General features: G+C 40.2%; 1 protein-coding gene and 1 pseudogene across 2 annotated transcripts in view; one reads left to right on the forward strand and one right to left on the reverse strand.

The window, feature by feature from the left end:
- lrp5 (low density lipoprotein receptor-related protein 5) overlaps nucleotides 1–18,811 on the reverse strand; it is a 75,634-nt gene that overhangs the window by 28,536 nt on the left and 28,287 nt on the right. For both annotated transcript variants that reach the window (XM_067500246.1, XM_067500245.1), the window contains 4 exons: nucleotides 6,744–6,832; nucleotides 6,442–6,660; nucleotides 6,025–6,113; nucleotides 3,224–3,395 (listed from right to left, as the gene is read on the reverse strand). In XM_067500246.1, coding sequence (XP_067356347.1) covers nucleotides 3,224–3,395; nucleotides 6,025–6,113; nucleotides 6,442–6,660; nucleotides 6,744–6,832 — 569 coding nt within the window. The remainder of the gene's footprint in view (nucleotides 1–3,223; nucleotides 3,396–6,024; nucleotides 6,114–6,441; nucleotides 6,661–6,743; nucleotides 6,833–18,811) is intronic.
- LOC137125192 (uncharacterized) lies at nucleotides 14,760–17,719 on the forward strand (annotated as a pseudogene).

The raw sequence follows: 18,811 nt of genomic DNA on the forward strand, positions 1-18,811 counted from the left end.
ATTTCGTCCTCTGCTCTGCCTTTGTCCTCTTCATCTTCCTCACCACCAGAGTCATTTTACACACCACCATCCTGTGTGGTCTGGCTACACTCTCCCCTACAAATACTTTACAGTCACTGATCTCTTTCAGATTACAACATCTACACAAGATGTAGCCCACCTGAGTGTTTCTACCTCCACTCTTAAATGTTACCCTATATTCCAACCTCTTCTGGAAGAAAGTGTTCACTACAGCCATTTCCATTCTCTTTGTAAAGTCTACCACCATCTGTCCTTCTGCGTTCCTCTTCATCACCACTCTCTCACCTCTGGGGATGCTCTGAATCACTTCATCCAACTCACTCCAGAATTTCTCCTTCTCTTCTAACTGACATCCTACCTGTGGCGCATAACCACTAACGACTTTGAACGTATCACGCCTTCAATTTCCAGCTTCAGACTCCTCACCTGTCTGATACTCATAAACTCCTCTATCAGGATAACTCCTACTCCATTTCTCCTTGTATCTGACCCATGGTAGAACAACTTGAACCCTGCTCCTAAGCTTCTGTCCTTGCTACCTTTCCACCTGGTCTCCTGGACACACAGTATATCCACCTTCCTTCTCTGTATCATGTCAATCAACTCTCTAGCCTTCCCTGTCATAGTCCCAACATTCAAAGTCCCTACTGTCAGTCCTACATTCTTAGCTTTCCTCTTCTCTCTCTGCCTACAAACATACCTTCCTCTTCTCCTTCTATTGGTCATCCCATTAAACAATATTTATTTCTCCTTCTCTGTCTGTTTTTTGTGCTGATTCTGCTTTTGCATATTACTTATCATACTGACTTATCATAACACCAAGAGTGGTAACAAATAAAAACTTACATATACAGAAAAAAGGGGGATTTACCCACTGTAACATGAAAAAGGACGAGTATTAGTATGTCCCAGTAATTATATTCAGATGTATACAGATGATACGGTAATATACACACATGGTAACAACATAACACAAGTTCTAGAAAAACTAACACAGTCTATGTTTCATGTTCTTCCCCAGATCAAGAAAGAATACAAGTTGTTTCAAAATATAATTTCCTTGGAGTCTTGACAGACTGATTTTTGAATAACAGGTGAGAAGAGTTTGCAATCAATTTAAATCAAATATCTCTAATTTCCCTTTTCATAAGGTCGCATTTATCACTCCATACATGTACGCTATGGTCATATAACATATAAATTACTGTTGGTCACAGGGAAGCATAACCATACTGTATTAGCCAACCAGGGTTTCCTCTTTATTTCTGTTTATGTTGCGTATTATAAGGTTAATTGGATTAAGAAGTATACATACAAGTGTACTGATTATGTCATTGACATTATATGGCTTTGATGTTTGCCTTTATAGTTTGCCTTGTTTACCTTTTAAGTTTGTTGTCCAATTGTCAAGGAAATAATGCATAGCAATGGTTTTGCTATAAGAGATTTTAAGTTCAGTTCAGCTATTGAAAGGAACAGACTTGGACTACAAGAGAGACAGTAACTGAACAAAAGAACTGACTACAAAATAGTGGGGACCGCAGGGACCGTGGGGACCGTATGTTAAAAGGTAAAAGTGAAAGGTTCAGTTTGTAGCTGTGGAGGAACACTGTTTATTGAAGGGTTCTGTGGATTTAGCCAAACTTTGAGAAACTTGTTTGATGGAGTTGTTTCGTGAAATGTGTTTGTGAAATTACTGTTTGTAAACGTGTATTGTGGAATTAGTCCGTTATTGTCTAAGTTGAGAAACGAAGAATACAATAAATGTTAAATGTTCGTCATACGACGATCTCTGGAGTGAATAATTGTCGGACCAGATATAAGTAAGATCGTAGATCTACACACACTAAAACCTTAGTATTTGCTGTACAACAAAAAATCAAGACTATCAAAATGCTGAATAAAAAAAAATAGCTGAGGCCACAACAACACTTAATTAGGTATGTCTTTACACACGTTTATAGTCACTCGCATCCCCAAATAAAAATAAAAACATTGCATAGTTATTTAGCACAAAAGTAACGGATCTGAGCCTATTCGGTTATTTTGATAAACACATTTATGTTTACCAACTTTAAAATTTACTAGAATAATAAATGACAAAAATAAGAAAATCTTTCAATAAGAAGACATTTAAGTTTTCCATTAAAAATGCCTTATAAATTATAAGTATAAATAGTAATAATATGATAAGACATGAATAGGTTATGAAATAGTTGGTTTTCTTTATCTTATCATAGTAATGATGTGTGATGACAAATATTGTTTTAGTTAACTACATAATGTTTGGGTTTGGACCAACATCAGGTAAAACTATAAACTAGATATTACATCATCTGTGGCTGCATCTATTTTTTGATGTTTTAAATATTGTAAATATTAACTGTAGCTTATCTAAGACCACTTATGAGTTTGTGCAACCAAAAGCAACAAACCCACAAAAAAACGTGCTGTGTAATCTTCACACAATTTTTCAATATGGGATAAAACAAATTTCAAACATATTTCAAAATTCTTTCACCCAGAGTGAAAAGTCACATCAAGCCCAAACAGCATTCCTAGGTAGTCTTGCTCACAAGACTAAAATTTATAAACGTAATATTATGTAGTACAGGCACACAGTTACACATTCAACCAGAGAAAAAATACCTAAATACAAACTGAAATAATCTGTTGTTGAGACACTGCAGACTTTAGGCTAATACAACATACAAAACATGTGGAGCAATAAAAATGGTTTTGTGATGCACCGGTTCTCATTTGCAAACAAATTATTTCGTTGGTTTGGCATTCCAAAGTAAAAGCTGGTGACATGCGTGTGACAGAATAGTGCCTTCTAGAAAAACTCATGCTCAGACGTCTGCATGACACTGAAAGCACCACATCACTGCTATCTAGCGTTATTCTCTTCAAATGAAAATGTTATTTTTAAGACTTAAGTAATTTATCTAAACACATTTTTTCTAATGTAATCCCTTACCTTCTACTCTTTGTCTCACCTGACCTGCAACTAGCTAAAAGTTTAATTAATTTATTAAAGTAATATTTAGTAATATTTAGCAGTATGACCATAACAAACCAGAATTTTGGACTAGCAGAGCAGATATTTCTCCCTTTTCCTTTCTGCCATCTTTCAGCTGTCTTCCCTGCTGGGAAAGAACAAGTGAAACCATTCACAGATGTCTAGACATATTACACGTACCTCTATCTTGTCAGTTTTAGCATCTCCCCAGTATAGTTTTCCTGCAGTGTAATCTATAGCCAGACCATTGGGCCATCCCAGAGAGCTGTTGAGCAGAACAACCCGGTCTGTTCCATCCAGGTTGGCTCGTTCAATCTTGGGATGTTCGCCCCAGTCAGTCCAGTACATGTAGCTGAGAAACACAGAGGCAACAAGATAAGATAGAACTTGCGTCAAGTCACAGGAAAATCATTAATTTCATAACTAACACATTAAATTAGGTAGAATCTATCAGTTTGAATTTCTGATTTTTTCCCGGTGGAAAATGTGTTTTTCTAAATCCCTACACCTGTCATTAATTTCAAAATGAAAGCCAAAGTCATCTTTTATTGGCAATTCTGCTACATGTACAAAACATATAAAAAATTTGAAATGATGATACTCTCAGGTCCCGGGTGAACAATTGTGGGGTGAGAGGAGAGGAGAGAGGGACAAGAGGAAAGGAGCTCAGTGCATCCGGGGGTGGGTCCCCCAGCAGTCTAAGCCTATGGCAGCATAACTATAACTAACTATATGCTTTATTAAAGAGGAAGGTTTTAAGCCTAGACTTAAAAGTAGAGAGGGTGTCTGCTTCCCAAATGTTAACTGGGAGCTGGTTCCATAGGAGAAGAACTTGATAGCTAAAGGCTCTACCTCCCATTCTACCTTTGGAAATTCTGCAAACCTCAAGTAAGCCTGCATTCTGAGATCGAAGTGGTCTAGTGGGATGATATGGTGCTATGAGGTCTTCTATATATGATGGAGCCTGACTCTTCAGAGCTTTATATGTAAATGTATTTACAGTAGTCCAACCTAGAGGTAACAAATGCATGGACTAGTTTTTTGGCATCACTTTGAGACAGGATGCTCCTAATTTTGGCAATATTCTGTAGGTGGAAGAAGGCTGTTCTAGAGATTTGTTTTATATGTGAGGTAAAGGAAAAATCCTGGTCAAAAATAACTCCACTGTAGGCCAGACCTATGCCATCTAGAGTAACGATATGGTTGGACATCATATTTCTGAGATTTTGGGCCCCAAATAACATGACTTCAGATTTGTCCGAGTTTGGAAGTAAATAATTGTGGGACATTCAGGCCTTTATGTCTTGTAGGCATGAAAATTCAAGATTCAAAGTGTTCATTGTCATATGCACAGACAGAAAGCATGTTTCCCTGCACAATTAAATTCTTACTTTGGCGTCCACACTAAATGTCATACAGTAAAGTAAAACAAAAAAAAGAAATAAAATACAATACAATGCACATAAAATAAAAAACCAAAATAAGAGCAATAAGGCAATAAAGGTGAGGTAGTGCAGTTCTGAATAAGGCAATAAAGTGAGGTAGTGCCGTTCTCGGTGAGGTAGTGCAGTTCTGAAAAAATTAAAGCGCAAATGCAAAATGTGATTTAATGTAATGATTCAATGAAGCTTGATTAACTGATTTTTTTCATCGGGTTCCATAGATAGATATAGCTGGGTTTAATCTCAGAATGCTCTCGATGGTGCCTCTGTAAAAGTGCACATAATGGGGGCCGGGGCTCTGGCTTTTCTTAGTTTGGAAGTGGAGAAGCTGTTTTGCCCTCTTGGCCAGTGATGTGGCCATAAAACATCTACAGCACAGTGCTGCAGTGTCTTCTCCCCCTGGTGTGACAACCCACATACTGAGTGAAGGTGGGGAGGATCTTTGAGAGGGTTCCATGATTAAAGTCACCAGAGATCATAAAGAGATCGTCGGGATGTTGGGTCTGGAGTCTGGCTGTGTCTGAGTGTATGACGTCACATGCGCAGAGGGAGGTATGAAGACGGTGGACCAATATGGCATGCGAAAACTCTAGCCATATAGTAAGGATGGAGGCCCACTGCCAACAGTTCAATGTCGAGGCAACAGACTTTCTTTCACATTAATCTGACCAGTATGACACCAATAGTTGTTGATGTACATGACCAGGCCCCCTCCTTTCCTCTTTCCTCTCTCCACCAATCCACCCAAAACTGATACATGTGTCGGGCATGTTCTTAGTTAATATCTCAGGCAGCAGAAACCAGAGGAGCAAGGAAAAGATGAGCAGGAATCCTCATGGAAGGACAAACCCTGCATGGTATGTACAAGTGGCTGGACAAGGCTGGACTGAAAAACAGCACAGGGGGACTAATCCTATCAGCACAGGAGCAGGCTCTAAATACAAGATCAATAGAAGAGGCCGGGGTCTACATGACTCCAGGTGCAAGATGTGCAAAGTTGCCCCTGAGACAATCCAGCACGTAACAGCGGAGTTCAAGATGCTAGCAGGCAGGGCATACATCGGATGCCATAATCAAGTGGCTTGCTTAGTGTGCCAAAACATCTGTGCCGAATACAGGCTGGAAGTCCCAAAGTCAAAATGGGATACACTTCCAAAGGTGGCTGAGAATGAGTGTTCTAACATCCTATGGGACTTCCAGATACAGACTGATAAACTCATAATGGCCTACCAAATTGACATAGTAGTTGTGAACAAACAGAAGAACAAGGCTTTGATGGTATGTATCAATCCCAAGCTATAGCAACATCAGGAAGAAGGAACACAAGAAGCTCAAGAAATATGAAGGCACAAGTGGTACCCATGGTAATAGGAACACTGGGGTTGTGGCCCTCATACTGGGAGAGTGGCTCCAGCAGATATTTTTTTTGTTTTTTTGGGACTAAATAAGATGTTGGCTTATGAAATTTTAAAAACAAGAATTCAACATACTTGCAGCCCTGCTAGGCGGGCTAACTCATATATGGGCACTATCACCTACCCATTCACAGGATCCAAGACGATAGCTCTGGGTTCATCCAGGTTCTCAGAAATCAGAATTTTCCGAGAGGTTCCATTAAGCCTGGTAACCTGGAAAACCACACAGTTTAATGTTGTAATAACATGTTGACAGTACCAACATGTTTATATTTATCCACAATGTGGCCTATCCACATTTTTCTACAGTTGTCAATAATATTTGTACTAGTGTGGTTGTATATAATTTCTTACGTGCTCTGATAGGTAAGACCCCATTCAGCAATTAACATATACATAACAACTGATTAAACCACTTTAAAACACTAATTATCAGTGGTTTAAAATTCTATAAATGAAAAAATGTACCAAAGTAAACAGTGCTTTCTCATAGACATCTTTCTACAATAAAAGGAACTGAAAGATAAAGTTTCAGATGTACCTCAATCCGGTCAGTGCCAGTGTCAGTCCAGTACAGGTTCCTGGCCACCCAGTCCACAGCAATACCGTCTGGGTGGTTGATCTCTGTGGTAACCAGCATCATGGCATTGCTACCATCAAGGCGGGAACGCCGGATGGCACGAACCTCATCATCTGTCCAATAGACATAACCCTCAACTGGGTCATAGTCTATAGCTATGGCATGGCGAATGTCATCAACCTGTATAAGCAGAGAAACAATGATACAAACATGAGAGTGCAATGTCATAGGACAGATATGTTTGTGTATGTATGTTGGTTTACCTGTAGAACTATGTCGGTAAAATCTGGCAAGTCAAGGGAGATTCTCCGCAGATCAGTCCGCCGAGCCAGCAGCAAAACCTGCTCTGCTCCTAAACCAGAGAAGTTTTTTTTTTTTTTTAATTTAGGTTCATTTATAATTCATGTTTAATAAAGAAAATTGCTCCTCTTCTATTGCTTTTGGTCTATCTGTCTAACAGCTAAGAAGCAAATGAATGACATAGGGTTATATTACAATAAATTGGGGCCAATTTTCAGGGTCTGGCTGCTCAGACTGCTGGGGGTTCAGCATCAGGGACACTTCGACATGTGGTCAGGAAAACTGGGGCGCGAACCTCAGACCCTATAGCCAACCACTCTACCAACTGAGCCACTGCCTCCCTTTGCCACTGAGAGGTAAGAATGGGCTCCATTGTTCTGTGTCCTGTGTTCTGCAGAAACAAGGTATTTCCTTACCACTTTAGTTGTCAAAGCAGAGGGAAACACATTTTAGTCTGGCAGTTTTCAGGGTTTCATGGCAATATTTAGGCAAGGTTGGTAAGTGAGTGACTGGGAAACTATGCAAGGAGAGATGAAATAATAAAATGATATGTTTAAGGCTACAGTGTGCAACCTAAGTTAAACTTAGCTTAAGACTCCCTCCATCTACTTTCTCTTATAAAGTTTTGCTTCACTTTTCATGACTACACACTGCACAGCCCTACAGGAAGTCTGTGTTATCAAAATAACTAAGTAACAATGCCAACACAGCTACTAATTTAAGCAGAAATCTCTGCCTACATCTGACTAAAACAGAAACAGTAAGAGTTTTTAAAATGCATACAGTTCAAGCTGTGTATGGAACCATTGCCTCTTTTATCACTGCACTTCTGCACTGCGTTTCCTCATTCAGTATGTCAATTGGCTACTATGTGTCCAATATTTACTTCAGTAGTGTTTGAAGTCAGTTATGTAAACCAATCCAATCATGAAAACTAATTTGAAGCTGTTTATATACAATGATCACTAGTTAGAAAACTACCAGCCTGTTTTTGATTGTTTATGATATTTTAGTAAACTAAGTAGACAAGGGAGAGGTGAGGGAGTTCTCAATGTACAGAGCCCTTCCTAAAACCCTGTTCAGACATGCACTGGAATTCTGGAAGTGTCAGGAGGGGGTGCATGTGTTAACGAAAATGTCAGAGTGAAACATTGCCAACATTATCTAGCCTTTATCTTTCTAGGCGCTAATGCAATGTCCATATTATGTGCATGTGTCACGGCCGTGACGCCAGTCCGTATTGCCCTGGTGATCTTCACTATAGTCCCTGCTGTGATTGCCCTCTGTCTCCTTTGCTCTCTCACAGCTGTGCTGCCTAATCGGCTCCAACTCAATTCACCTGTTGTCTCCTCTTTAGAGGAGAGGAGATTGACGGAATGTAAAAGATACAAACAACTGAACAAACGTATTAACTACTAAAGTAAAACACAGCACGAACTAAAACACAAAAACCAAGACCAAACAATCAGAGAAATCTGGAGACTAAACCTATACACCAAATTCAACAGAAGGCAAACCTCAGACCAAAAGCAACACAAAAGCACAGAGTCCAGGATTAAAGAATCCATGAAGCCAAGAAACACGAAGTCAGGTTTTTCCAAAAGTCCAGAGTCTACTGTGGGGTAATGACGATGAGGATCTGGCAGGGGAGTGAGAGGAAGGCTGAACTTAAACAGAGGAGGGAACAGGTGCAAACCATGAGGGACAAAGGTAAAGCTGGGCAAAAGAACCAGGCACAGGAAGTAGGGAGAAGGGGCCACAAAATAAAAGTCCAAAATGACAGAGAGCAGCTGATTCAGTTTTGGAGGATGTAGTTTTTGAGGCTGTTGAACTGCACAGCTTTATACAGACAGGATTTCTGTTAGTCTATCCTCACTGATGTATCAAAATGGATTAATAAAATAAAAGAAATACGAGTTTTAGGATGTAGCCTGCTACTTTTTTTTAGTTAGGTTAAACAAGCACAATTAGGTATTACAAACATTTCTTCATCAGAATGTATATTTTTAATTAATTTATTAAGGGGGTTGCAAAATGTATTTACATTTTCATTATAGTACTATAACCTTTTTTTTATATATATATATATATATATATATATATATATATATATATATATATTCTAACTACTTAATCGTTTTTGTTGCTTCTGATGAAAGAACATTTGTACTTGCTAAATATGCTAGGATCCCAACCCTATGCTCTAACAGAGCCACCAGGCCCCCGTCCTAAACATAATAATGTTGCATATTTATTCCTGCTTGTGCCAGAAGGTTTAAGGTTATGTTTGCATCCATTGCCTAAAATAACAATGTACATTTAGATAAATTACGTGCATTGTGTATCTTTTACCTTCCCGCTCTGTGTATCTCTCATTTTAGCTACCTTCACAACCACAACTAGTAAAAAGATCTGGCATCTCACAGCATTTGCACCAACCAGATTTGATACCAAGACTTGTTTTATTGTTCTATTTTTTCTATTGTTACCTAAATGACTGAGGCAAGGGGGGGATAAATGACAGGACAGAATGAAAGTGAAGGAGGGAAAAGATCTGTGATTCTACTCTTCTGTTTTACTTTACTTCAATCTGAGACACTTGAAGACCCCTGACACACACGCTCTACTGCCGGCACAATAACAAATGCCTTCAATTTAACCAGCCAAGCAAAACAAATTAGAAGACACCAAGAAAAACAAACCCGCACATGCGTCCACACACACACACATACACACACACACACACACACACACACACACACACACACAGAGCATTGTTGTTGATTTTATTATCAACAGTGGTTAAGTAATTGGTTGGTATGCTTCAATCAAATTTAATAAATTCACAACACAGTCTAACAGACAGATGCAGGCTAATACAGTGTTGTGTTTTTGCAGAATATAGCTCTTTTGTTTTAGAATCGTGGAAATCAACGTGGTGGCTGGTCAGTTGGTGTCCAACTCAGCTGTCAGTGAGGTAAAAAAAATTTTTTCTCCGAACTGATACATTTTACTGCATCACTTAAGACACCCAAAGATATTAATGGAGGTCAGCAACAGCAAAATCTAAGGTTTACAATATTATAGTAATATTTTTATTTTTATTTTTTTTGGTCCTTTCGGCTTATTCTGTGAGTTCAGGGTCCCCACAGCGGATCATTTTCCGCATGTTGATTTGGCACAGTTTTTAAGCGGATGCCCTTCTTGACGCAACCCTCCCCAATTTCTACCAACCCTGGACCGGCACTGCACAGCTAGGCATGGGAAATGGCTCTTGGTGGTGGAGTGTCTTGCCCAGACACTTCAACATATAGACATGGGTCCATGGATGTCTTTACAGTCTTTATAGTTTATATTTATATTATAGTTATATTATATTTGATATATTTTTAAAACTCAATTTCTATTCAATTTCAGGGTTTACATTAGCAGACTCTTCTGGACTTTCTTCAGTAACAGAAGAAACCGTAACCCCTCCATCTAATAAATTCATATCAGCAGGAGTTAGAGGACACGATATGAATGAGTCTGTGTTCATTCCCTTTGGGTGTACCTTGATAGGAATGGAATTAATGTTGGTTGCAATGGAAGCCATGCAGTGAGCATGGTAAGGAATCTATGCATGCTGATCAGGCTTCCTAAACTGGTCCTAGGATCGTGTTGGGAAAGAAGCCAAACCTAGTGAGGGACGTTGAGCGGTACATACTAAGCAAACGCTGGTGGCCCTGACATTACTAAGGGCAGAACGGGAAATCGTCAAACAAATACAAGGAACAGTACGAGATTCTCTGGTATAAGACAAGATTACAAAGTAAATCACCGTCATTTCTGCAGGCTTGTTTTTGAGTCATTCTGCCTCCTGCTCGAAGTGCCCATCACCACTGTTTGCCCAATTGAATGGAGTATTTCTTCACAAGTGAGAACGCATCTCACGTGGGCTTTCACCCGATGATGGCTACATGTCTGAACGGGAAGCTCCAGACAATGTCAGGACTTGATCCTCCTGACATTCTCTAGAGTTCTTGTCTGAAACAGGTTCTAGATATAGTTGGGCTTACCTCCTCTCATAGCACTGTCTCTGGAACTCCTAGAGAGAGTTTGGACTCATTTGTTTTGTTTTTCCCCCTCTGGAGTTACCCAGATTGAGTTGCCAGCTGAGAAGGTACCATGGGGACTCCATAGTTCTGCTGGTGGACAAAGATTGAGTAAGCTGGAGGGGAGGGATCGAGAGTAAAGGCCTCTATATCTCTAGATCTAAACCTGAGCGGTACTTAGTTATTGGGGCCCCTGTCCATAACATCTTTTAACTCCTACCTCCAGAAGAATTTGTACCATGTTTAAATCCTCCATTGCAGAAGTGGAGTTGTGGTCGACAGGTTGTGGCACCAACCTCAAGACCCACTGGTGGATGCCAGTAGTAAAGGAGCCCACCAAGCAAGCCTTTTTGGGAATGGTTGGTCCAGCAGTCTCCCAAGCAGATGTTTATTTTAAGACTGGAATAGCAATGGCTCAGGTGGTTGCAGCTGTAAAAACTCGGGTGTAGATCATCTTTCTGGAAAACTCCCAGATGTATCGAAGGTTGGGTTTTTAAGAGAAGTAGGCGATTTGGTGTCAAAGCCTCCAAGTCATTTGGATGGTGTAGTTATTGGCCGACTATTTGTAATGACTTCCACCTCGCAGAGTAAAGTATGCAGACCCTCTTCATCCAAATGTTGATTTTTCACTGTAGCTCTGAGTACCTTTCTAATGGATCATCCGTCCCTTCTCCATAATGAGAATAGATGGAGGATTAAACATCCACCTGATGCCACGCTGAGTCAACGTATTATCTATTTTGGACGTGTTCCATTCTTCTAGAAACCTTTGGAGCTCTCGCACAGTACCAACGAAGTTTGTTGCATTATCTGAGCGTATTTTTGACATGACCTCTTCTTGCAATAAAGCGTCTAAGTGCATTAATGAATGAATCCGTGTCCAATGATGCTGCCACCTCCATGTGAACAGCTTGGGTAGCCATACATGTGAATATGACACCTTACCTTTTTGCAGTTGTTCTTCCCAGTTTAATATTAAAAGGACAAAGCAATCGCCACCTTCTCTAATAAATGGTGGTTCATCAGGTAAGACATAATCTTCGATTACATGGAGCAACATGGAGGTGCGACACCTGGATAGAATCTTTCTGTTTGCTGAGATTGCATTTGGTATCCAGTATCTTTGACGCAAAGTAGACACGACATGGTTGCTACCACCATGGCCTACCGTTCATGGATGTAAGATGTAAGCTGAGATACCCGATGATCTTTAGCCAGAATAGCAGGGTGTCTGGATTCCTCAGGCATGGCAGCTCGGCTGAGTCGTCCGCCTACACGAAGAATTCCATCCTGAAACATTGGATTAAGTCTATGTTTATGAGCCAATCAAGGGTCCACAGTTTAGTTATTTGTTTTATGTAATGTACGGCGTCTGTGTGTAATGTAATTGTTTTATGTAATGTGTCTGTGTACTGATGATGTCATTAGTGACACCATATAGCTTTGATAGTTTGCCTTTGATGGTTTGCCTTTGTATTTTACCTTTAAGTTTGTTAACCAGTGGTCAAGGAAACAATGCAATGCTAAGGGTTTGTTAAAGAGAGATGCATGTTCACCTCAGCTACTGAAGGGTGCAGACTTCACACAGTAACTAGAGCAGAGGAACTTTGACTACAAGAAAGGTGTGGACCGCAACAAGATAGAAGAAAAAGGTTCTGTGTGTAGCTGTAGAGGCACACGGTTTCTTACAGAGTTCTGCGAGTCCTGTGAGTTATGTTAATGGTCTGTGAATTCAGACATACTTTGAGAAACTTGTTTGATGAAACAGCTAGTGAGTGTGCTTGTAAGATCACCTCTACAGTATGTATATGGCTGCTCGGTCTCACTGGTTCCTTTCTTAGCAGAGCTGAAATTTCATCCGCAAAACTCTTCCGCTGGCAGTGATGAATTGTTTCAACCTTTGCTTCCTTGAGCTCATCCACAGTTAGGTTCTTTCTTGTTTTCTAGTGCAACATTTTTCTTTTAACCTGGACGATATTTTCTAACAGCTCCCTTTTCCTTCTGGATGATATTAGAAGCATATCTTTCAACCTCAGAAGCCACACTACAGCCCGCTTTAAGTGTTTCCATGATAAGTAGTACTCTATCAACCTTTGCATTATATCAGTGCTTTCTTCGACTGCGAGAACATTCACTGTGACATTTCTTTTTACCTCAGGATACAGATCCTACATCTCTTGTAAGTCTGGATTCCTTGGCCACTCATCAACTGCCTGTGTAAGGAAGTTAAGTCCAGATCCACAGCTTATTTCGCAGAAAGGCTTTCACATTTTGTCCCCTTGATGCACCATCTGCCGGATTAAGTTGAGAGTTTACAAAGCGCCATTGTGAAACTGTTAACACCCTATTAGCTACAAATGTGCAAACCGTGATGTCTCCTTGTTGATGTACTTTGTGTACTGGACTGACAGTACAGCGGTGCTAGAGTCCTCCAGTGGAAGTTCCAACGTTCTGCTAAGGTTGCTGCAGTAAGCTCCAAACGAGGGATAGTTATGGGCTTTAGGGGAATAACTCTTGCCTTTCTCAACACAAAGGCTGGACTAAAGTCTGTTACTGTTCCATAGCAATGCTTGTTACCGTCTGCAAAATGATGCAGCAAGCAGACACAGTCTGACCAAAGCCTTTTGGTTTGCAAATTCTCAATAAAAAAGTCATTTGGCTGCTCTAGACTTCACACCCAATGGGACCACATCTGGGCAAGATGTTCACACACCATCTCATCCCATTCCAATCTCAAGCTACAAAGCTCCTGCATTATTTTCCTAGCATATAAATGCACAGGTGCAAGCATTCCCAATGGATCATACACTGAGCTCAGCATGGATAAAATCCCTGTTATGGTAGGGGGCTTACTTTGAATAACGACCCTGAACTTGAATTGATCTGACTGAAGGCACCATTGCATGCCCCTTGACCCCCCTCAGGACAGTCATACTGAAACTGTTGATTCCACAGGTCTTCCAGCTTGGCAACAGATATGATTTGACACAAATTGCTGCTCCCGTTCTGCCTTAAGCCTTTGCTTGCTGCTCTAGAATGTGTCTTTGCCTTAATGCTTCCGCCTTCGTTAATAGATTAGCTCTTTCTAGTTCGACCTCAAGGCCTGCCTTTGAAGCTGAAGACGCTACTTTTGGACTTCCTAGATCTCCTTGAGAACACATCACAGACACACTGTCCTCAGAACCTACACTTTCATTTGCCTTATGCACCTCAAAATGTTGATTTGCCTCATTTATCCAACGAGCAGCATCATCACCAAGCTTTCTAAGTGAATTTACCCTCGGCTCGAAACAGCCTTGCTGATCGGTATTTATTTCCTCTTCGAGCTTAAGCTTATGGAATGATTTTTTTGATTGAGGTATTTATTTCACAAAACTCACCAAACTGTTGGTTGAACTCTATCAACAGTTTGGTTTCCATCAGCTCCACGCCAGTCTTCATCCATTAAATAGTGCATCACGCCCTTTCATTTCGCCAGCCGGTCCCACTTGGCCTTTCTTGCGTCTATCAGACTTTGCAAAGAATTCTCCATAGCCTTGAGACTTGGCTTTCCCTGTCGTTTCTTCAAGCTATCTGGATCAACTTCTCCTTCCATTATTCGCTGAGTAGTGTTTAGCCCGTGTAGAGGTTTCCTACTAATGTAGAGGCGATCTTACTCGTATCTGACGTTCCAGCAAATAATTCACTCCGGAGATCATTATATGACGAACATTGAACATTTAATGTATTTGCTTCTCAACTTAACCGATGACCAAGTTGTACAAAAGTCCGTCCCATTGTCTCTGCTCCTCGTGCGGTAAGCGTATTGCGTCACTCCCTGTTTCTACCCACTCTTGGGTTTCTACCCACTCTTGGGTTTCTACCGAAGGACTGTTTACTGATTAATTGTAGCTGTTATTTTAACTTAAATGAGTGATTTCTTCACACAAGAATTAATACTTAGTCGTGACATACGCTTGTATTATACAAGCACCTGCTTTTGCAAAACGTAACCAGCTAAAGTTTACAAATTCCAGATTTCACTTATATTAGCTTCGTTAGCTTAGCAGTTATCCATTAGCAATGGCTTCTCTGTCTCCCTCTGTCTCTCCTCTCACTTGCTCAGTGTGTCTCATGTTCAGTTTTTCCTCTGCCTCCTTTAGTGATAATGGTATATGTAATAAGTGTAAGGTTTTTGCAGCTTTGGAGGCGAGGCTCACGGAATTGGAAGGACGGCTCTGCACCATGGAAAAAAACTCAGCTAGTCAGGCCCCGGTAGCTGGTGCGGGTCGACTTAGCGTAGCCCCTGCTAGCTGTCCCCTGGCAGTTCCCGAGCAGCCGGGAAGCCAGTCCGGCTGGGTGACGGTTCGTAAGAGATCTAATGCTAAACAGACGCCCGAGGTTCACCACCAGTCGGTTCAGGTTTCTAATCAATTTTCCCCACTCAGCGACACACCCGCTGAGAAACCAACTCTGGTAATTGGCAGCTCCATAGTCAGAAATGTGAAGTTAGAGACTCCAGCGGCCGTAGTCAAATGTCTTCCTGGGGCCAGAGCGGGCGACGTTGAATCATATTTGAAACTCCTGGCTAAGGATAAACGTAAATACAGTAATATTATTATTCACGTGGGAGTTAATGACGCCCGATTACGCAAATCGGAGGTCACTGAAATTAATGTTGAATCGGTGTGTAACTTTGCAAAAACAATGTCGGACTTTTGGACCCCTGCCAAATCTGACCAGTGACGCCACCCGCATGTCGTCATTCAACCGCTGGCTGTCTAGGTGGTGTCCAGCAAACGATGTGGGCTACATATTCAATTGGAAACGTTTTTGGGGAAAACCTAGGCTGATTAGGAGAGATCCATCCTACTTTAGATGGTGCAGCTTTCTTATCCAGAAATATGGCTGGTTTTATTAGACAACCAAAACAATGACAATCCAGAGTTGAGCCTAGGATGCAGAGATCCAGTCCTACACGCCTCTCTGCAGTATCCTTACAACCGTCACCCCCACACAACTCCCACATACCTATAGAGACTGTGTCTGTTCAGCGACCAACTAAATTACATAAACTAAATATGACAACAAGAGGAGTTAATCATAATAACCTAATAAAAGTTAAGACTACTCCTCTTACAGAACAAAACCCCAAAACTATTAAATGTGGATTATTAAATATCAGATCTCTCTCTTCTAAATCTCTGTTAGTAAATGACTTAATAAGTGATCATCAATTCGATTTATTTTGTCTCACTGAAACTTGGTTGCAGCAGGAAGAATATGTCAGTTTAAATGAGTCAACCCCCCCAAGTCATATTAATTATCATGTTCCTAGAAGCACAGGCCGAGGTGGAGGAGTTGCAGCAATCTTCCATTCTAGCTTATCAATAATTCCTAGACCTAAACATAGTTATAAGTCATTTGAAAGCCTTTCACACCCAAACTGGAAAACTCAAAAACCACTATTATTTGTTATCGTGTACCGTCCTCCAGTCCCTTACTCAGAGTTTTTGATTGAATTTTCTGATTTTCTATCTGATTTAGTGCTTAGTACAGATAAAGTCATTATAGTGGGTGACTTTAACATCCATGTAGATGCTGACAGTAACTGCCTGAGCACTGCGTTTAATTCATTATTAGATTCAATTGGTTTTTCCCAAAATGTAAATAAACCCACTCACTGTTTTAGTCACACGTTAGACCTTGTCCTTACTGATGGAATTGAAGCGAATAATTTAACTATATTTCCTCACAACTCTCTTCTGTCTGACCATTTTTTAATAACATTTGAATTTACAATAACGGACTATATAGCAGTTGGGGAAAAATTCCACTATAGCAGATGCTTAAGTGAAAAAGCTGTCAACAAATTCAAAGAAATTATTTCTTCATCATTTGCTTCACCATATGTTCATACAATGGAAAGTAGCCACCTAAATGTTACTCCTGCACGAGTAGATTATCTTGTTGACAATTCTGCAGCCTCACTACGTACAATACTCGATAGTGTTGCCCCTCTGAAAAAGAAGGCAGTAAACCAGAAGACACGATCTCCATCCTATAGTTCACAAACACGCAACCTAAAACAGGCAACACGAAAGTTGGAAAAGGAAGTGGCGTTCCAGAAATTTAGAGGAATCTCAGCCTGGAAAAATAGTTTAAAAATGTACAAAAAAGCTCTCAGTGATGCCAGAACAGCATATTATTCATCATTAATAGAAGAAAACAAGAACAACCCCCGGTTTTTGTTCAGCACAGTAGCCAGGCTGACTAAGAGCCATAGTTCTGTTGAGCCTACTATTCCCTTAACTTTGAGCAGCAATGACTTCATGATCTTCTTTATGAATAAAATTGTAGCTATTAGAGAAAGAATTCACCAGATCCTCCCCCCAAAAATTACAGATAGATCTTCACGTACAGCAGTGCTAGAGTCATCGATAAGGCCCCACTCCCTGTTAGACTGCTTTTTACCCATAGATCTCTCGGAGCTAACTTCAATTATTCCCTTATCTAAACCAACAACCTGTCTGCTAGACCCTATTCCAACTAAGCTGCTCAAGGAAGCTTTACCCTTAATAGATACGTTCATATTAGACATCATCAATCTATCTTTAGAAACAGGCTATGTACCACAGGCGTATAAGCTTTAATTAAACCAATACTTAAAAAACCCTGTCTTGACCCATGTGTTTTAGCCAATTACAGACCAATATCTAATCTCCCCTTTATTTCTAAAATAATTGAAAAAGTAGTCGCAAAACAATTATGTGATCACCTTCATAGGAATAATTTGTATGAAGAGTTTCAGTCAGGATTTAGAGTTCATCATAGTACAGAAACAGCACTGGTAAAAGTCACCAACGATCTTCTCATGGCCTCAGATAATGGACTCATCTCTATACTTGTTCTGTTAGATCTTAGTGCTGCATTCGATACCATTGATCACAACATTTAATTACAGAGACTGGAACATGAAATTGGGATTAAAGGAACTGCACTAGGTTGATTTAAATCTTATCTATCTGACTTCAATTTGTTCATGTTAATGATGAATCCTCCATGCACACAAAGGTTAACTATGGAGTTCCACAAGGCTCTGTGTTAGGACCAATAATTTTTACTTTATATATGTCTCCTTTAGGCAACATTATTAGAAAACACTGTAAAATTTTCCATTGCTATGCTGATGATACCCAGCTATATTTATCTATGGAACCAGATGAAAATAATCAGTTAATAAAACTTCACGCATGCCTACAAGACATAAAGGCTTGGATGTCCCACAATTTTTTACTTTTAAACTCAGACAAAAATGAAGTCATAGTATTTGGGCCCAAAAATCTCAGAGATATGATGTCCAACCATATTACTCTAGATGGCATAAGTCTGGCCTCCAGTACTACTGCAAGGAACCTTGGAGTTATTTTTGATCAGGATTTGTCCTTTAACTCACATATAAAACAAATCTCTAGAACAGCCTTCTTCCACCTACGGAATATTGCCAAAATTAGGAGCATCCTGTCTCAAAGTGATGCCAAAAAACTGGTCCATGCATTTGTTACCTCTAGGTTGGACTACTGTAATTCCCTACTTTCAGGATGCCCCAGTAACTCCCTAAAGAGCCTGCAATGAATCCAAAATGCTGCAGCAAGAGTGCTGACTGGAACTAGCAAGACAGATCATATTTCACCTTCACTAGCTTCTCTCCATTGGCTTCCCATTAAATTTAGAATAGAATTTAAAACCCTGCTTCTTACATATAAAGCTCTGAATGGTCAGGCTCCATCATATATAGAAGACCTCATAGCACCATATCATCCCAGTAGACCACTTCGCTCTCAGAATGCAGGCCTACTTGTGGTTCCCAGAATTTCCAAAGGTAGAAAGGGAGGTAGAGCCTTTAGTTATCAAGCTCCTCTCTTGTGGAACCAGCTCCCAGTTCAGATTCGGGAAGC

This window comes from Channa argus, chromosome 4 (assembly GCF_033026475.1).
Source record: "Channa argus isolate prfri chromosome 4, Channa argus male v1.0, whole genome shotgun sequence".
NCBI lineage: Eukaryota > Metazoa > Chordata > Actinopteri > Anabantiformes > Channidae > Channa > Channa argus.